This window comes from Crinia signifera, chromosome 1 (assembly GCF_055691185.1).
Source record: "Crinia signifera chromosome 1, ASM5569118v1, whole genome shotgun sequence".
In the NCBI taxonomy this organism is placed as follows: Eukaryota; Metazoa; Chordata; class Amphibia; order Anura; family Myobatrachidae; genus Crinia; species Crinia signifera.
The window spans coordinates 455377993-455398405 of record NC_139217.1 but is presented as its reverse complement, the minus strand read 5'-3'; the positions used below and the strand labels follow the sequence as shown (position 1 = coordinate 455398405).

At 51.1% G+C, this 20413-nt stretch overlaps 1 protein-coding gene across 1 annotated transcript in view; it reads right to left on the bottom strand.

The window, feature by feature from the left end:
* The window catches only part of ME2 (malic enzyme 2), a 71598-nt gene extending 51831 nt beyond the window's left edge, over window positions 1–19767 (bottom strand). The window contains exons 1-3 of the mRNA XM_083155178.1: window positions 19638–19767; window positions 1122–1243; window positions 17–150 (exon numbers count right to left, since the gene is read on the bottom strand). Of these exons, the coding sequence (XP_083011304.1) occupies window positions 17–150; window positions 1122–1229 (242 nt within the window). The 5' untranslated portion in view covers window positions 1230–1243; window positions 19638–19767. The remainder of the gene's footprint in view (window positions 1–16; window positions 151–1121; window positions 1244–19637) is intronic.
* Between the last annotated feature and the right edge of the window lie 646 nt (window positions 19768–20413).

Below are 20413 nucleotides of genomic sequence, written 5' to 3'. Positions count from 1 at the left end.
CAACAAGGCAACGTACTTTTCCAGGGGGTCCTCCATCTTGCGCAGGTTCTTGTGGAACCTGGCAGCCTGGATGTCCTGAGTCTCTATTTTGGAAGGTAATAAGCCTTGTAGTCCAAGCATCTGTCTCTCCTGCAGTGTGAATGCCATTCCCTGAAACAGGTACACAGATAATGTTGTTCTCATGCGGCTACAAGCAGCACTGTCCTCCACGTTCTACCTGATATACCGATATAATGGCCAACACAAAGGGGGGCACACTTCTGATTGGTTGCAGTAATGGACACTTGCAACATGTATGGGTGTGATTCCGATCAGTTTGCTACCTTCGAATTCGCAACCTTTGACCGCATGCGAATAAACGCTTATGCAGGTCTTCACTGCAGGTCCCCTCAGACACTTGCATAGTCTCCGTGGTGCTCGCATTTGGGGGGGGGGGGGGGGGGGGGGGGGGGAGGGGCGTGCAGCAGGCGGATAGTGGGCATTTACAGACGAACACCCTGCATTTACTGGGCTCACCCACGAAAACGCTGGGTGTCCCCATGCAAACAAGGGCGCTTACCGGCCTTCTGTGGGTAGGCAGCGGACATGAGCTGCCCGCCCTGTTCACGGAGCAGGGCGCCACCAATCTAATGCACCAGGCGTGGCTTAGAGCGCTTAGGAAATCAATTAATGGTTGGCGACTATCAAGTGATTTCGGGCATCCGCGCAAGGCTGCGAACGGGTGTATATGCAAATCATCCATTTGCAGCGATACGGAAAAATAAATGAATATCGGCAAATAGCGTGGGGCGGGCGGCGCTACAAGGCCCGCAAAGCAGCAAACTCTTGCTGCTTTGCGGGCCAACCAGAGTGAGGGCCTACGTTTTATGTCCTCTGCATCGGCACTATTTGTAACTCGAACACAGCGTCCAATTCCTTCCCCGACTGGCCGTGCCACCCCGGTTGTGTCCTTACTGTTTTTGTTTCTTTTGAAAAACAAAAAGATGAACCCCAGCTGAATTATTTGTCAATGTAACTTTTTGGAAAAAACAAGTTCATCTGTCCACATCGTAAATAACGGCGGCACATTGCATACCCCCCTAAGTCTTATAACATTTGTATTGCATTTCGTGGCTCTTCACCTTGTTAGTCCTTGGATTTAGCAGAAGTGCCTTTCCCTTCTCTTTGGTGTGCACGGAACGCTGAGCCAGCACGCATGGTCGGACCAGGACTCTCAGTCTGGACAGCATGGTGGAAGCCTGACCTGGAGACATAAATGAGAAATAAACTTCACTCAGGTTATGATAATAACAAAGAGCTGCTGCTGCTCACGTCATATACAGTACACAGATCCGGTCACCGAGCACCTCCTCAGTCAGCCACCGTGAGGAGCACTGCTACAGAGAGTAATGAGGACAGGGATGTTCTGCAAGACTGAATCATTGAGCTCCTCATGCTAGTTACTCCTCTAAGGACCAGTACTGCACATGGTAATGAGGGGAGGAATATCAGATACACAGCCAATCACTGAGCAGCTCTACCTTCAGGTACTGTGAGGAGCACTGCTACAGGAAGTAATGAGAACAGGGATGTTCTGCAAAACTATTGAGCTCCTCATTATAGTTATTCCTATAAAGACCAGTACTGCATATGGTAATGAGAGGGGTGGTATCATACACACAGCCAATCATACAGCACCTCTTCCTACAGGCACAGGCCCTTATTCTGGTTGACTCACAAGGCTGCGAATTTGCAGCCTTGCAAGTCCCCCAGACACTGCTCGCCAGTCCACCCGCCCCCCACCCTCCCTTGCACGGTGGGTTCACCCCCCCACCCTGCGACACCGGGTGATTTCCATGGGAACGCCCAGCGGTTTTTGAAACGCTGGCCTTCCCATGGGCGAATCCCCCAGCATGCTGCCCCACGCCCACAGTCTTGGGTACGTGCGCCCCGCGACCACTTTGTTCGCCGTACACGCACAAGGGGCATGCACATGCGCATTTCAAAAACATTGCGCTCGCATGCGAGTCAGAATAACCCACACTGTGAGGAGCACTGCTACAAGGTAAATAATATAAGGGAGTATGTTTGGTGCAGAAGGGATACGGTCATTGGGTCACCACATGCAGGAAGGTCGACAGTCAAAAGGTCGACATGGGGTTTTTCACTGATTTTTGAGCCGACATGTGCCAACAGGTGGTATTTCATGTCCTACCATCCACTAGGGCGTGGTGGGAGAATAAAATAGTGTGCCGAGCATAGCGAGGGGACACAGTGCACTTTAACTTGTGTCCATGTCGACTGTGTCGACATTCGGACAAAAAACAGTGAAAAAACCCATGTCGACCTTTTGACTGTCGATCTAACCCATGTTGACCTAATGACCCTGTCGACCGTCTAACAACTTGCTGGTGCCCAACTCATCCACACCCGGTGCAGAATCGGGTCATTTTTACATGTAATAGTAACTTAAGTCCATTCCTGAAGAACTCGATCTACACATTTAAATAAGCAAATGTTCAATGACTAAAACATGAGGAGGGCATACAGTATTAATGACATTACATGCCCTACACCACTGTGATCTGCAGCATGTTGTTGTACCCCGTGATACAGTACATCCGCGGGAACACAAGGACACAAGAGGCCCCTTCGCCTCGGCCTTTGTACGGTCTGTCTCCGGATAAATAATAGATGCCTTGGCTGCCCCACTGATCTGTACAGCAGCGGCAGCAATGTTCCTTACACTGGATGTCTTCCAAATGGGACGGCAGCCAGTTGGTAAACAGCCCCGTTCCATGTCAGCCACCACTGCGATAACACCTTGTATATGCACAACGCGCCCATTTACTACCAACCTCCAAATGCTAATACAGGTTATATCCTCCGAGTAGCAAAACGTTCACAGCACTGAGAGGAATTCCAAAGGGTTTGTTGCAGATCGACGCATTGGAGCGGCACCAACTACAATGTTATTTATTAGACAGTAATTAATGCCCCACCTAGTATTCCTTTTCAATGCTACTTGCAGCAATCTGGGACGGGTTTTGCAGCTATTTAGTATGGCAGCGTTAATGCGTAAACTCCAAGTTTAGTTTATGGAGTGTCATTGTGACATCCAGCATGGACTGTGACGGCACCAGTCATCAGGAACCCATAGAACGCAGGAAGCAGATACATCAATAGCAAGAGACATCTTCATCCATGGTAAACGGCTTTCGGTTATATGACACGCCGAATGAGGAATTGATTAATGTGAGTTCTATGTACTAAGCTTAGGAGAGAGATATTGTACCAATCAGCTCCTAACTGCCACTAAAAAAAACTTTGCCCACGCCCAAATCCCCTCATTATGCTGCAGGCGGATGTGTACGCCTACACATTCGCACGCATGCGCTGGCACAGAGGAAACCGCATTGGAGGGTTGCCCACCAGCGAATGACTTTTCCTCTGTTCGCAGACCAAAGGTCGCCCAGGACTTACTTTTCGCCAACGTGTTATTCCACAAATTGGGGGCAGACGCTGACATCAACCGCCTGCCCTGAGCAGGCAGTGGAATGCCCGCCTTCCCTTTGGCCCACTGGTGGTTTTGTGGGCACGCCCATGAAATGCCGTGTACTCACCCCGGAGCGCCCCCTGCCCGTCAATCAGGCTGCGAGCGCCACGGGGAAATGAAAATTTCATCTAAGCGCTCGCTGCAGGGAACTGCACACGTGCAGTCCCCCACCATCAGAGAAGGGGCCGAATTTGGACCTGTACAGGTCTGAATTGGCCCAATAGAGTGTAAGCTCCACTAGGGCAGGTACTGTACTCCAGACAATTTCCTGCAAAGCGCAGTGTAAACGCCCATTTGCAAGGATCACGGTGCTGTAGATCATTAATTCCACAACGTCCAATCTATTTGGAGTGGGAAAAAAATAAATCACCCGGAACCCCCCAAAAATGTAGCGGCTCTCGCATGCTGGTGGCAGCCCGGCATACAAAGTCATTCTTCCCCGTGATGCGATTTCCTTTCTAGGGTAGCCCCCTACCTCTGCAGCCAGGTGGCGAAGGCAGGCACAGGGCCGCCATGTTTTAGTCCGCGGCACCTTTGTTTGGTTTTTTTAGGTGGCTGAGTTGACATCAGTCTGAACCTATAATGATTAACTTATATAGGAAAAATAATATTTTTTACACATTTTTTATTTTAATTTATAAAAACACATGTGAGCGATGCTGGCATTCCAATTGATATTTTGCACATCTCTCAGAAATGTTGCCACTCAAAGGGTTAAAAAATAAACTTCTTATCTGCAAGTTCAAAACCCTCTTTTCTATCAATAGAACAGCTCCACGCACCTGTCCCCCAGCACACACACACACCCCTGAGCACCTGTCCCCCAGCACACCCCCCCCCCCGAGCACCTGTCCCCCAGCACACACACACACACACACACACACCCCGAGCACCTGTCCCCCAGCACACACACACACACACCCCCCCGAGCACCTGTCCCCCAGCACACACACACACACACCCCCCCGAGCACCTGTCCCCCAGCACACACACACACCCCCCGAGCACCTGTCCCCCAGCACACACACACACACACCCCCCGAGCACCTGTCCCCCAGCACACACACCCCCCGAGCACCTGTCCCCCAGAACACACACACCCCGAGCACCTGTCCCCCAGCACACACACCCCCCGAGCACCTGTCCCCCAGAACACACACACCCCGAGCACCTGTCCCCCAGCGCACACACACCCCGAGCACCTGTCCCCCAGCACACACACACCACCCCCGAGCACCTGTCCCCCAGCGCACCCCCCCCCGAGCACCTGTCCCCCAGCGCACACACACACACCCCGAGCACCTGTCCCCCAGCACACACACACCCCGAGCACACGTCCCCCAGCACACACACACACACACCCCCGAGCACCTGTCCCCCAGCACACACACCCCCCCTAGCACCTGTCCCCCAGCACACACACCCCCCCGAGCACCTGTCCCCCAGCACACACATACCCTCCCCGAGCACCTGTCCCCCAGCACACACATACCCTCCCCGAGCACCTGTCCCCCAGCACACACACCCCCCCGAGCACCTGTCCCCCAGCACACACACCCCCCCGAGCACCTGTCCCCCAGCACACACACCCCCCCGAGCACCTGTCCCCCAGCACACACACCCCCCCGAGCACCTGTCCCCCAGCACACACACCCCCCCGAGCACCTGTCCCCCAGCACACACACCCCCCCGAGCACCTGTCCCCCAGCACACACACCCCCCGCGAACCTGTCCCCCAGCACACACCCCCCCCGAGCACCTGTCCCCCAGCACACACACACACACCCCCCCCGAGCACCTGTCCCCCAGCACACACCCCCCCCCGAGCACCTGTCCCCCAGCACACACACACCCCCGAGCACCTGTCCCCCAGCACACACACACCCCCGAGCACCTGTCCCCCAGCACACACACCCCCCCGAGCACCTGTCCCCCAGCACACACACACACACATACCCTCCCCGAGCACCTGTCCCCCAGCACACACACACCCCCGAGCACCTGTCCCCCAGCACACACACACACATACCCTCCCCGAGCACCTGTCCCCCAGCACACACACACCCCCGAGCACCTGTCCCCCAGCACACATACCCTCCCCGAGCACCTGTCCCCCAGCACACACACACCCCCGAGCACCTGTCCCCCAGCACACACACACACATACCCTCCCCGAGCACCTGTCCCCCAGCACACACACACCCCCGAGCACCTGTCCCCCAGCACACACACACCCCCGAGCACCTGTCCCCCAGCACACACACACCCCAGAGCACCTGTCCCCCAGCACACACACACCCCAGAGCACCTGTCCCCCAGCACACACACACCCCAGAGCACCTGTCCCCCAGCACACACACACCCCAGAGCACCTGTCCCCCAGCACACACACCCCCCCGAGCACCTGTCCCCCAGCACACACACACACACATACCCTCCCCGAGCACCTGTCCCCCAGCACACACACACCCCCGAGCACCTGTCCCCCAGCACACACACCCCCCCGAGCACCTGTCCCCCAGCACACACACACCCCCGAGCACCTGTCCCCCAGCACACACACCCCCCCGAGCACCTGTCCCCCAGCACACACACACCCCCGAGCACCTGTCCCCCAGCACACACACACCCCCGCGCACCTGTCCCCCAGCACACACACACCCCCGCGAACCTGTCCCCCAGCACACACACCCCCCCCGAGCACCTGTCCCCCAGCACACACACACACACACACCCCCCCGAGCACCTGTCCCCCAGCACACACACCCCCCCGAGCACCTGTCCCCCAGCACACACACCCCCCTGAGCACCTGTCCCCCAGCACACCCCCCCCCCCCCCCCGAGCACCTGTCCCCCAGCACACACACCCCCCCCGAGCACCTGTCCCCCAGCACACACACCCCCCCGAGCACCTGTCCCCCAGCACACACACACCCCCCCCGAGCACCTGTCCCCCAGCACACACACACACACCCTCCCCGAGCACCTGTCCCCCATGTCGACCTAGAACCCTGTTGACCTTGCTGCCTGTCGACCCAATAACTGCCGACCTAAGTTGGGTCGACAATACGATCCACACCCGACAGAAGGCCAGCAGAAAGCACAAGCTGAAGGTTGACTTTGACATGGTCAAAGAGATTGGAGGTGGGAGCAAGATCAGTGGAGAGTTTGTGGGCAAAAAAACTGTCACAGCTCAAAGTGAAAGTACATTGCGGAAGCTGTCATTTTGACTGGACTTTAACTAGTACATAAGGGGGCAGATGTATTAAGCCTGTCAAAGAAGATAACGCACCAGCCAATCAGCTGTATTTGAAATATGACAGTTGGGAGTTCATTGGCTGGTACGTTATCTCCTTCCACTTTATCTCTTCGCCCTATAAGTGATAACTGGAAGATCAGGCCAGGATAGCGGCATCTCCTTCTCTCTCATCACTGACAGCGCGACACTACGGCTACGATCAGACTGATGATCACACCGAGGTTGGTTTTGTGAACCACAGACCGGATCTTACTGCACGTGACCGGCATTTATACCATCATGTTTCACCTTCCCAGGGTGACAGGGAAGTGAATCCAGCAGAGTCAGGCAGCCGCTATCAGCAGATGCGTCCTGCAAATGAGTCACACAGAGCTGAATGCAATCTGCAAGCCCTTTATTAGATGTCTCTAGTCACATGGGGCCAATTGATTAACCTAATTTCCCCTCAAAATCCGGGAGTAACTGCAGTTTACACATGACTTGTATAAGGAGCCTATTTACCAAAGCCTGGATGCAGGAGATACCAGAGATATCAGAGAGACGGATCTGCGTTTGGCAAACTGAAGGTGCCCATCCACTACTGCGTGGTATCGCATGCCCCGCCAACTCACCTGCCAGCTCCCGGACGGCAGATCTGCATACGATAAAAAGTATACATTCCTTTTGTATACAATGTATTGTATGTGATCCCAGAGAGCTACCAACAGTTCACTTGGCTGCTGCACATGTGCACTCATTACTGACTGACACATTTTAAAAGATCCACAGGTGGAGGGAATTGCTTCACTTGTGATTCTGGGCCAGATGCACTAAGCTTCAGTGATAAAATGGAGAGTGATAAACAGCCAGCCAATCAGCTCCTGCCTGCCATGTCACAGACTGTGTTTGAAAAATGCCAGGCAGGAGCTGATTGGTTGGTTGTTTATCACCTTTGAAGCTTAGTGCATCTGGCCCTCTGTGAGGAAATCTGGAAAACATTAACTGTTGGTAGCTCTCGAGGACTGGAGTTGGCTACCCCAGTAACTAACATATGGGGGCCTAAACGCTGCAGGACAGGGGTGTATCCAGAACTTTACAGGCCCCATAACAATGTATTAAAGTTGCCCTGTCAGAATCCACAGCAGTTGGTCATTTTCTACCACATAAAGTTGCCCTAGATAAGGTTATGCCCCATAGTAGTGCCCTACATCATGCTATAGTACATTGTAGGGCTACCAATACACATTGTACCATACAGTACCCCCAATTCACATTATGACCTACTAGTTAAAAGCCTGTCAAAATGACAGCTTCTGCAATGCACTTTCACTTTGAGCTGTGACAGTTTTTACTCGGAAATCTCAGGATTTCCAGAGAACCGAACATCTCAAACACATAGTGCTTTCGCTAATGACATCCGATATATTGCTATGTGATATGTGTCGTTCACATCTCGGCATACCAGATAACACACAATAAGTTGGCGACAGGAACCACTAAAAATGACATCACAACTGGGCAGCCATATTTAAATGGGTTCTTCTGGCGAGACATATTGTGCAGCTAATTGGTACATCTGTATGCACTAGATGATTGGTACAGTATGCATCATTTATCACGTCTGCCGCTTTAGCGTGTACCCCACATAACAGGCCGAGTGTTTAGAAAATCCATGCTTGAGCACAGATAACTTATTTAGTACCGCTGTCATTTTGATTTAAGCATCTGTGCTCAAACATGGATATCCTTAAAACCTGGAATGTCAATGTGATTGAGGACTGAATTTGAGAACTGCCTAAATGTGTGCACACACTAGATTTTTTTTAAGGATATGCAGGATAACAATATTTGTATGCATATCGTCTAGTGCAGCGGTTCTCAAACTGTGGGACCCCGACCTTCTCAGCATGGGGTCGCGACTCCATGTTGCTGACCATCATGCTGATGACTGCGGCCCTCCAGATGTTGTGAAACTACATGTCCTAGCATGCATTGCCACATTTTTCCCTATAAGAGCATGCCAAAACTGTCAGGGCATGCTGGGACATGTAGTTCCACAACATCTGGAGGCCCGCAGTTTGAAGACCCATGCTCTAGAAGATAGTAGACAGGATCTGATTGGTTGCCCATAGCAACACCACATGTGCATACCCTCCAACACAACTCATTCCATTAGGTACAAAATGCTCTGTTTCTGGACTTCCCTGCCGGTGGCAGTTGCAGATGTGAGGCTGCAGCACAGTCCAATATTCAAAAAGGGGAGCCACACCTACTGCCACTCCAAACATCACTCTCCTGGACTCGCTGGCAGTTGATGTGACCCCCCTCTTTGAATATTGGACTGTGCTGGAGTCCAACCTCTGTAACTGCCACCGGCAGGGAAATGCAGGAACAGAGCATTTTGTACCTAATGGAATGGGTCATGTTGGAAGGTATGTATGAAGTAGAATACACATCTTAGTAAATTTCCCCCAAGGGAATCTCAAAAATTGTCTGTTAATTTAGACTCCTCCCATCATTTTTTGCTTCCACAATGCCGCCATGTAGCAATGTGGACACAGACGTGCCTTGTAGAAGTACCCAACAATGGAGTAATCGCATTCACTGAGTAATACCCAGTTTAAGAGATATACATATATAGATTTTTTTTATTATTATTATTTTTTAAATTATATTTATAAGGCGCCACAAATGTTTTGCAGCGCCGTACAAAGAAACAATACAGGGAGACAAAATTTGGCATAACATTGAATAAATAACAAAAATAGAGTACAAATAAAGAGCGCCACAGTCCACAGTTCAATACACATTACAGCTTAAATATAAGTAGTAAGGACTCAATCAACATACAACTAGAGGCTTGAGGCCAATGATGGAGATGAGTATGCAGACGAAGATGGTCACTGAGTGTTTGAGTATAGGAGAGCTATGAGTGACATGTGAAGAGAAGTGGGCTTAGATGACAGGAGGGAAGAGGGCCCTGCTCGGAGGAGCTTACAATCTAGTAGTAAGGGGAGACAGACAGATTACAAGAGGTGCAAGCAAGTGGGTGGTGGTTAGATAGCAGGATGTAAACAGGCAAGGGGTCGGAGAACCAGCTAGTTTATGCAGTGGAAGGGTACGCTTTGATGAATAGGTGAGTTTTCAGTGCCCGTTTTAAAGATCTGCACGGTCAGGGAGAGTCTAATGGAGCGCGTTCCACGGAAGGGGTGCAGCACGGGCAAAGTCCTGTACTCTAGCGTGGGAAGCAGTGATCAGGGTGGAGGAGAGACGACAGTTGTCAGCCGACCGTAGAGGGCGGGAGGGTGTATGAATGGAGATGAGAATATATTGTGCCCACATACTCCATAGTAAATGTGGGGATAATGAGATAGGAGAGGTTTATATTAGCCAGCAGAGGTAACAGGTGGGTACGACCCTACCCACAAGAGCTTAATATCCACGATTTCTGTAAGATCTGTAGGGAATTAGAATGTCAGTGGTAGCTGGGATACAGACAACAGTGCGGATTACGTCTGACATACCAGTTATTCCTCATCATCGCTGTCACACTGAATAAGATGTAACATATAGAAACTCTGCATAGCCCATGTCCTGTGGTTCTGTACGTCATCCCTCACCAGCACAATGCAGGATTTGCTGGAAGTCTATGACACGAAGCAGGTCCGTACACACAATACAGAGCCATTGGAACCCCCATTGCAGGAGAGTAAGGAGGCCACAACCCTTATTCTAACAAATGAGATTTTTGAGCCAGTGTCATCTGATACAGAAGAGAACAGATGGGGCTCAGAGGACAGACATGTAGCAATGTGAACACAGACGTCCCTTGTAGAAGTAGCCAACAATGGAGTAATCACATTCGCTATCTCCGCTGCATAAAGCAATGTAATATCAGGCTCCAGTGCTGCGGTATTCTCCCCAGGGCCGAGGGCAGAGGACTCCATTGGACAAATACCGTCAGAAGAGGACATGAACGCAGTCACCTAACAACTGCAAGTCCTCATTGATCCGACGGTTTATTCATTAACGATTGTGGTGTTTGCCTAGCAATTAAAATTTACTGCAACAATCGCAGGCTGAGAAGGAACTGGTACAGATAAGAGTCTGTTCTAGTGAAGAGCATCTTGTGGTGCTAAAGTGCCCTCTTTGCAGCACCCGATGTCGCATGCCATCTTGAGATGTCACATCGGGTGCTGGAAGAGGGCGGCGTTATGTAGCGCAAGAAGCGCTAGCGGGCGGTGGGGGTCAGTCAGCGGTGGCGGCAGAATTGTTGGTACTCTTTACTTAGATGGGCGCCAGCGATTGAAATCGCGGTCGTCGGGGGTAAAAATCGCGGTCATCGCGGGCATCGTGGGTAAATCGGGATGCCCGCGATTTTCCCATAGGGAACAATGTTAAAAAGGCTAATTGACCGCGATTTTACTGTTAAAAGCCTCAATGGACCCGATTTGGTCATAGGAATCAATGTTAAATGGGCCACAGAGCCCAAATAGTCAGAATTAACCCTTAAATGTCCCCCCCCAATTTTTAACGCCACCCCACGATCCACGCCAACCCGAAGCGTGGCGAGCGGCGGCGGTACGCGTCCTCCGACCTTTTCATGCCCTACTATCCACTAGGGCGTGGAGTGAGAATATAATAGTGTGGCGAGCGCAGCGAGCCACCGAGCCCGAAGCGTGGCGAGCGCAGCGAGCCCCGCGAGGGGACGCGGATACCTTCACAGGTAGACGCGTCCCCTCGCGGGCTTCACAGGTGTCCGTGGCGACGCCGACACCTGTGAAGCCCGCGAGGGGACGCGTCTACCTCTGAAGGTATCCGCGTCCCCTCGCCACGCTTCGGGCTCGGTGGCTCGCTGCGCTCGCCACACTATTATATTCTCACTCCACGCCCTAGTGGATAGTAGGGCATGAAAAGGTCGGAGGACGCGTACCGCCGCCACTCGCCACGCTTCGGGTTGGCGTGGATCGTGGGGTGGCGTTAAAAATTTGGGGGGACATTTAAGGGTTAATGGGCTCTGTGGCCCATTTAACATTGATTCCTATGGGCAAATCGTGTCCATTGAGCCATTTAACAGTAAAATCGGGTCCATCGCGCCTTTTAACATTGATTCCTATGGGAAATCGGGAGCATCGCGTCGCGGGCATCGCGGGTACATTTATGGCCGGCCGCGACGCGACCGACACGATTTCCATGTTTAACATGGGTTTCAATGGGAAATCGCGGGCATCGCGTCGCGACCAGACATAAATGTACCCGCGATGACCGCGACGGGCGCCCAACTAAGTAAAGAGTACCGAATTGTTTAAACTCTGGGCAGCCCTCTGATTGGCTGAGCTATCTCAGCCAATCAGAGGGCTGCCCAGTGTTTTAAACAATTCTGCCGCCACCGCTGACTGACCCCCGCCGCCCCCTAGCGCTATTTCTTGCGCTACATAACGCCGCCCTCTGCCCACCGTCTCCCACGCCACCAGCGGTCCCTCCGGCCCCCTCTCCCCATCCCCACGCCGATGAAAAAGCGTTCCCTCCGCCCCCCACCTGCGGATTGCATTCGAGCATCTGCAATTCGATAGATATTATGTGCAGCATCTTGAGACCCGACATTCGACTGGCGTGCCCGCGCATCGCGTCGAATGTCCCCATAAAAATGCATAGAAATCATTTGATTTATCGGCCAGATGTGGTCGAAATCGAATGATTGCATGCAATATCTCACAAATGTATGGGCGGCATAAGAGTTTGGTCCGATTTGACGCAAATCCCGCAATTTGCGTGGTCCCGTGCACATTGTATAGGCTGGTGAGGGGACATAGAAAGGCATGCGTGGGGGGGGGGAGAGCCAGGCAGCGGGCAAATTAAAAAACAAAAACAACAATACCCATACAAATGAACGTGCAAGCCACTGAATGGTGCTGCTGAACGGCTGCTCTCTCAGTCAATCAGTGGCTTCCCGTTCATTTGTATGGGGGGGGGGGGGGTTCTGCTGCAGGGCTCCGGGCTCCCCCTCTGACTGCAGCTCCCAGGGAGTTGCTCGCGATTTATTATGTGCCAAGTTTTCACATTGCAAGCACCTAATCACATTTGAGCCCTTCGAGGGAGCTACCAGGGAAATCAGGTCCGACTTGTCCGAAGGATGTATGGGGGCCTTTACCACTATGGGGGATATTCAATCTCCCACCGCTATTCCCGACGGAGGAAATAGCGGCGAGGTCCTATTCCCCGACAGCATTGAACAGGGATCTCGGCAGAATGAGCCCGACTTTAGCAGCAGTCGGGCATGTTCTGTCGAGAACGGATGGGAACTGTCGAGCTCTCGGGCACAACGAGACAATCCACGGCCGTATCTCGCGACCACACCCCTTTTTTTCGTTCAGCAGGTAGGGCCTGCGGAATCACATTCGAGAATGGGACAGGGTCACGGCTGTAGGGCCAGCCCGACAGTCTTGACCCGGGATTGAATATCCCCATATACCTCAGTGTTCTCTTCTGTATATTTTATTGTGTAAGGACACAGCATCTATGTAATGCTGGGATTCCACACATCAAATCCAGCGATGCAATGGATACTGGCTATTGCCTCAAAACCATCTAGCGGTATCATGGTTATACAGGATACAGTTAAGATGCTGCAATCAGGGTGCTGGTGGTCGAAATGCCGTCTCCAGGATCCCAAATCAGAGATGCCAATGATGGGATCCCATCAGCTGGCACCCTGGTCGTAAGTATGCAGGGTGTAGTAGTAGTTAGGCCAGGAGGTGGGGGGGGGTGGGGGTCTTGTAAGGGATAGGCACTAAAAAAGGGGGGTTGGACACTAAGGGGGAGGATTAGGATTAGGCTGCAGGTAGGGGAATAGGGTAAGTATACTAATGCCCCTTTCAGACCGCACTAAAAAAAAAAACGGTATTTTGACGATTTCTTACAGTTTTAAAAACGGTAATATGTGAGGTCTGAAAGGTGCAGAGTGATTTTACAGTTTCCAAAAAACGGTTCTTGGAAACGGTAAAAAAGTAGGGTCCTACCCGTTTCAGACCCGTTTATTTTTGGTGTCTGAACGGGTCTGAAACGGTATCCCGCCCCCGGGCAGCGCTGTGGTCATGTGGTCCATCCTCCAAGATGGCTTCCCCTTGTCTGCTGTGAGGCGGCTGCTGTGAACGAGCGAGAGAGGGGGGAGGACAGAGAGTGGCGCTGGCTGCTGTCGGATAGTCATAGGAAGTGACGATGATCGGGTCTCCGGACCTGGTGGCCTTCACCAGGGAGGATGAGTAGGAGAACCCCCAGTGGGGCTCCCCCGGTCTGCTGGAGGAGTACTCGGTGCCCCTCTTCCCTTAAACTCAGAGGTGGAGAGCAGCCCCTGGTCCCGGCTGTCCAAGTTCTCCCGGGACTTCATTCTCATCTCAGAGTTCTCCGAGCAGGTGGGGCCACAGCCGCTGCTCACCATGGGGCAGATGTAAAAACCTTAACAAGAGATAAATGCAAGGGTAATAAGGAGAGATAAACGTCCATCCAATCACCTGCTAACTGCCATGTCACAGACTGTGTTTGAAAAATGTCAGGCAGGAGCTGATTGGCTGGACGTTTATCTGCCCTTATTACCCTTGCATTTATCTCTTGTTAAGGCTTAATACATCTGCCCCCATACCGGACGACCCCCAGGTCCATGGGGTCTTCGACCTGAACTACTTCTCCCTGAGCATCATGTCACTTGAATACAGTGAAAGTACCGCTTTCACTGTATTGCTTTCACACCGCAAACCGGTACTTATGTATTATCTGGGCTCCCATGTTAAATGCACCCCATTTTTTCATACCCCTACTATCCAACTACGCATGGAGTTGATTTTATATAGTGTGGCGAGCGCAGCGAGCCACCGTGCCCGAAGCGTGGCGAGCGCAGAGAGCCCCGCGAGGGGACACGGTCTCATAAGAAAAACGGGAGCCCAGATATTACATAAGTACCCGCAAACCTGCTTTAGACCAGGTATTTACATGCAATGTGAAAGGGGTTAAACTTGCTCTGACCCTTTTAAAAAACGTTTTAAATACCTGCTCTAAGCAGGTTTTGCGGTGTGAAAGCAGCATTACCCTGCCAGGATTCTGTTTAGCAAGAGGCCAATGTCAGTCATCTGACCAAGTGCATAAGAGCACCAAATACCCTAAACTCTTCCTTATATGGCACATACACGTTTGTATTTAAGTACTTGGGAGCTTAATGAAACTAGATTATCTGAGGTTTGATAAACTGCCCCTAATGTTATACAACATTTGCACAACAGGACAGGCTAAACCTTCCCCCACACACAGTAACCAGGGAGACTTTACTGCTCCGATATTACTTTGTGCCGAATCTGCAGTAATTCTGCCGGCCAAACAGAAGTAGGATCTGTGCGGTTTTTCAGAACAAGGGCAGAAGTTACCATACAAGGGGAAGGGTCACAACCCAGAAAATATACCGGACAAAACTCATTGCTGGGAGATTATTATTACCAGTTTCTTATGTAGCGCACACATATTCCGCAGCGCTTAACATAGTTGAACATTCCCAACAGTCCCTGCCCCAGTGGAGCTTACACTCTATATTCCCTACCATATGTACACGCGCACACACAGACATTCTAGGGTTAATTTGTTGGGAGCCAATTAGCCTACCAGTATATTTTTGGATTGTGGGAGGAAACCAGAGTACCCAGAGGAAACCCACGCAAGCACGGGGAGAATATACAAACTTCACACAGCTAGGGCCATGGTGGGAATTGAACCCATGACCTCAGTGATGTGAGGCAGTAATGCTAACCATTACACCATCTGTGCTGCCCTTTATTTTATGAACATCATGGAGGCCTGTGGCCGATAGAGGCGTGTCCATCTCTTCTAAGGACATCTATTCAGAGGACAGCATAAACTTAAATAAGAATTCGATGTTATACCGATGTAATTAGATATTGAAGTTATATCTTCAACTGATTCATTTATTGATCGTCCTCTCTCAAGGTCCCCATACATTAGGCCGATGGACAAGTCAGACCTTATTTCCCCGGCAGCTCCCTCGGAGGGCTCTGCGGGGAGACACTAGGAGCCGGCAGGGGGGATGAAGAGTGGCAGGTGGGGGACTGACAGAGGCAGTGAAGGGAAGCCGGCGGGTGGGGGGGGCCAGACGGCGGTGTTCTCGGAAAGACAGGCAGAGTAAAAAATGCCCATACAAATGAATGGGAGGCTGCTGATTGGCTGATCCCATCTCTTCATTTGTATAGGGTTTTTTTTTTCTTACCTTGTCTCCCAGCTCCCCTGCCCTGGCTCACATGGCTCCTCCCACTCGTGTCCACTCACCGCTTCTGTGAATCCCTCAACTGCCGTTCTTTATCCCCCCTGCCGGCTCCTGGCTGCACATAAGATTTTTCCACAAAGTGGTGCAAACGTTGGCACTGACTCGGACTTGTAAATGGACCTTGTATCTGCCCGGTCACCTCAGCCCCCCGCATTCTGCCCCAGTCCTCTTCTCAGGATATTCTGCCTGGGCAGCCACAATGTAATTTCTATCTGCAGTCAGTTTTATCATATAGATGCATACAAAAGTAATTCAAATTGCCAGTAATACAAACCTGTACAATAGACACACACACTGATAAAGCGGGTCTATCATCCTCATCATCATCAGTGCCATATCTAGGAGTTGGGGCATCCCTGGCAAAGTGAACATATTTGTCTAATGAAAACTTCTACCCAGTTGCATGGGTGCCTAGGCCAACCCCAAAAGGTGGACACAAGTTTTCATTTTTTTATTTTGTATTATTTCAATGACAAATTTTACATCTTTTTTATTTCGACTTCGAATTAGAGTACCGTGTCCCCTCACATGGCTTGGCAAGCTCCAGGCCACTTTATCATTCCCAACCGTGACCCACGTGGATAGTAAAGTTTGAAAAAGTTACAAAAATCCCCAAATACTCATGTCAACCTTTTGCTTGTATCTACTTTGTAACATTGTTTATCAGTCATCCCGATACCCAGCTGCATGCTATACTGCAGGGCTGGGCAACACCGGCCCTCCAGATGTTAATGAACTACACATCCCAGGATGCTTTGCATTAGTTTTGCTATGTGGCCATGCTGAAACTGATGCAAGGCATGCTGGGATGTATAGTTCATAAACATCTGGAGGGCCGGTGTTGCCCAGCCCTGCTATACTCGGTCACAACATCTTGGAACAGAGCCCAGAGACAGGAGAATGCCACAATAGACATTTCCCCAGCATCGGATGGCCCAGGGGCCGACAAAGTTTATATGTGACTGTGGCTGAGCAACGCAGCAGCCACCCCCATACCAGTGGCCCTAGCGAGTGCCAACCTGGTAGTCATGGTTCTACCGGTACCTAACACTTGCATCCCGTCAATCCCTTAAAATTGGACAGCGTTATCACTGAGATAGCAGAATATAACCACGTGTGTAACAGGAAATCAGCACTATGGGATATGTACCAGGAACATGATGTGTAAGCACCCAGCTGCCGGTGATAATGCACACGTGCAGCTACCACCGCCAGAACTGGGAAAGTTCCAGGTACTGGGACAGCAGCATATACACCTTTCACATTGCAAATGCCGAGTCGCAACCAGGACATGGACACGGGTCCATCCCGGGAGCAAGCCGACATTTGCGATTATAGTCCCCCCCAATAAGCCAGGTCACTGATGACAGAAAGGAGGCGGGGCATCATTGGAGGTGAACGAGACCCAGATTACCTGTTCACACTGCACACATGGTTCTGACCCAAGACTAACCTTTCTTTTAACCCGGGTCAGAATGCAGGGTTGCTGGACCTGGGAAATTTTTAAAAGGCCTTTTCACATGTCGACCTGGCAACAATAAGGAGTGCCTGATCGCTTATGTCCACCCAAGTGCTGGGATAACAGAAACATGGCACATGGGTGCAGTGTGAACGGGACAACTCAGAAACACCCGGGTACCAGCTGCAGGGGTCTGACCAGGGTTAGAACGGTGTTCAAAAATCGGGATCAGACCAAGGATTTTCATGGAAAAGACATTAGGTCGACCAGAAACCCGGGCAGCCAAAGAGCAGTGAGGCGGCCATCCCAGCAAGGTGTAAACCCACAAGAGTGTGTACACACCTGCGGCACCGCCGTTATCGGCAACAATATGTACGGAGCATTAGTCCTGACAATTATCATTTAAGGATTGCCTGGATGTATCAACAAAAATACAAACAGGAATAGGGACTCCGAAAGGGCTCTGTTCCTGCAATGTTTAAGATCAGGGGTGGCCAAACCGGTCCTCAAGATACCCTACCAACGGTCCAAGTTTTCCAGGTTACCTAGTTGGGGCACAGCTGCAGTCATTACTAACTGTCACATGTCCCATATCCCCTAGCTGGTGCACAGCTGTAGTCATTACTAACTGTCACATGTCCCATATCACCTAGCTGGTGCACAGCTGTAGTCATTACTAACTGTCACATTTCCCATATCCCCTAGCTGGTGCACAGCTGTAGTCAGTACTAACTGTCACATTTTCCACATCACCTAGCTGGTGCACAGCTGTAGTCATTACTAACTGTCACATTTTAAAACATGCTGCATTCATTCCTACTATAGAGCCACAGGTTGCCTGGAAAACATGCACCGTTGGTAGATCTTGAGGACAGGTTTCGCCACCCCTGTTTTAGAAGGTGGGTGGTGGTGGTGGAAGCAGTAGGACTGGCAATGGGAGTGCATGTTGGGGAAGAACGAGAGATAAGATGCAGGGGGTGCAGTCATTTGGTCTACAGCATAATGGTTGACAGTAATTAGGTCAACATGGGAAAAGGTTGACATGGTACTAGGTCGACAGGTCATTAGTCTGACATGGGGTTTTTTACTGGTTTTTGAGCCGACATGTGCCGACAGGTGGTATTTCATGCCCTACCATCCACTAGAGCGTGGTGGGAGAATAAATAGTGTGCTGAGTGTAGGGAAGCACCGTGCCCCAAGCATGGCAAGCGCAGCGAGCGATGTGGTGCACTTTAAACTGTATGTCGACTATATTGACATTCGGGGCAAAAAACAGTGAAAAACCCCATGTCGACCTAGACATTGTCGAATTAATGACCTGTCGAACTAATGACCTTTCAACCTAGAACCATGTTGACCTAATAGTGTCAACCTAATGACTGTCGACCATCATGCTGTAGACCAAATGATTCCCAACCCAATGCAGGGCAGACAGCGTGCATGACAGATAAGCGGGAGGTTGTCTATACATATGGGGAAAGGTCATCGTTTGTACATACTATCCTAGTACTGATGAGCAGGTGGTCCCCTGGAGTATGCTGGTGCTTCATCAGTGAAGAGTAAGGATAATGACACCTATCTGTGATATCCTGCTCATTACAGAGTCTGACACATACAGTAAGCCATCATTTGTAACCCTGTAGCACAGACATGATCTCAGACATACAGCCTGATAGACTGGATCAGGACAATGTTATTTCCAGTATCACCCAGATACAGCCCAACATTTCCCTTACACAGGATTATAACCACAAACAGATGGGGGAGTTGGCTAAAGTGTTACAGCTGGAGAAGCAGGCATGCCATGGTCCCCAATTCATGTGCAAGTGATCTCAGCTTATGTGCAACTGGCAGTGTACACTGGGACTTGTAGTTCCACAACAGGATATACATATATATACACACACACACACACACACACACACACACACACACACACACACACACACAAGTCAGCAGTATTAGCATCAGGTGTGCATGTGGTTCACTGATCTGCCATCACTTCCTGCTGCCACCCCCGGGGACCCTGTCTGTGGATTTGGGGGACCACCCGGGAACACAGAACATTAGTGGGGCCTCTCACCTGCAGTGCTCCGGTGTCGCAGCGGGAACACAGCGGCTGGAAGAGACTGGAGGCGGCTCCGGTCTGCACCGGTAGCCGGAATAACTAGAACGAGATGAAGCAAGAGAGAGAGGAAAGGGGAGGGAGCAGCATGGGGACCAATCGCCGCCCGGTGTATATGGGAGGCTGCAGTACTGAACATCTGCCTGTAGTATGCGCTGCGGGGCATCAATGCTGACACGTTGGAACTGACTGATAATGATACACTGCTGGGTGCTGATTTACAGTAACTGTCCTGTAATGATACACTGTTACTGCCTGGTGCTGATATACAGTAACTGTTTGGTGCTGATATACAGTAACTGCCTGGTGCTGATACACTCGTTACTGCCTGGTGATGATATACAGTAACTGTCTGGTGCTGATATACAGTAACTCCCTGGTGCTGATATACAGTAACTGCCTGGTGCTGATATACAGTAACTGCCTGGTGCTGATATACAGTAACTGCCTGGTGCTGATACACAGTAACTGCCTGGTGCTGATACACAGTAACTGCCTGGTGCTGATACACTGTAACTGCCTGGTGCTGATACACTGTACTACATGGTGCTGATATACATAGGCGTGCGCAGCCCGTTTTATTAGGGGGTGCACCATTGGAGGGGGCGTGTCCATCACTATCTACTGGGCGTGTTCATCATCTCCTATTATTACACATAATGAAACACACTATACATAATGTCATGCACAATAATGCCCATCACACATGCCACACACCGTAATGCCCATTACAC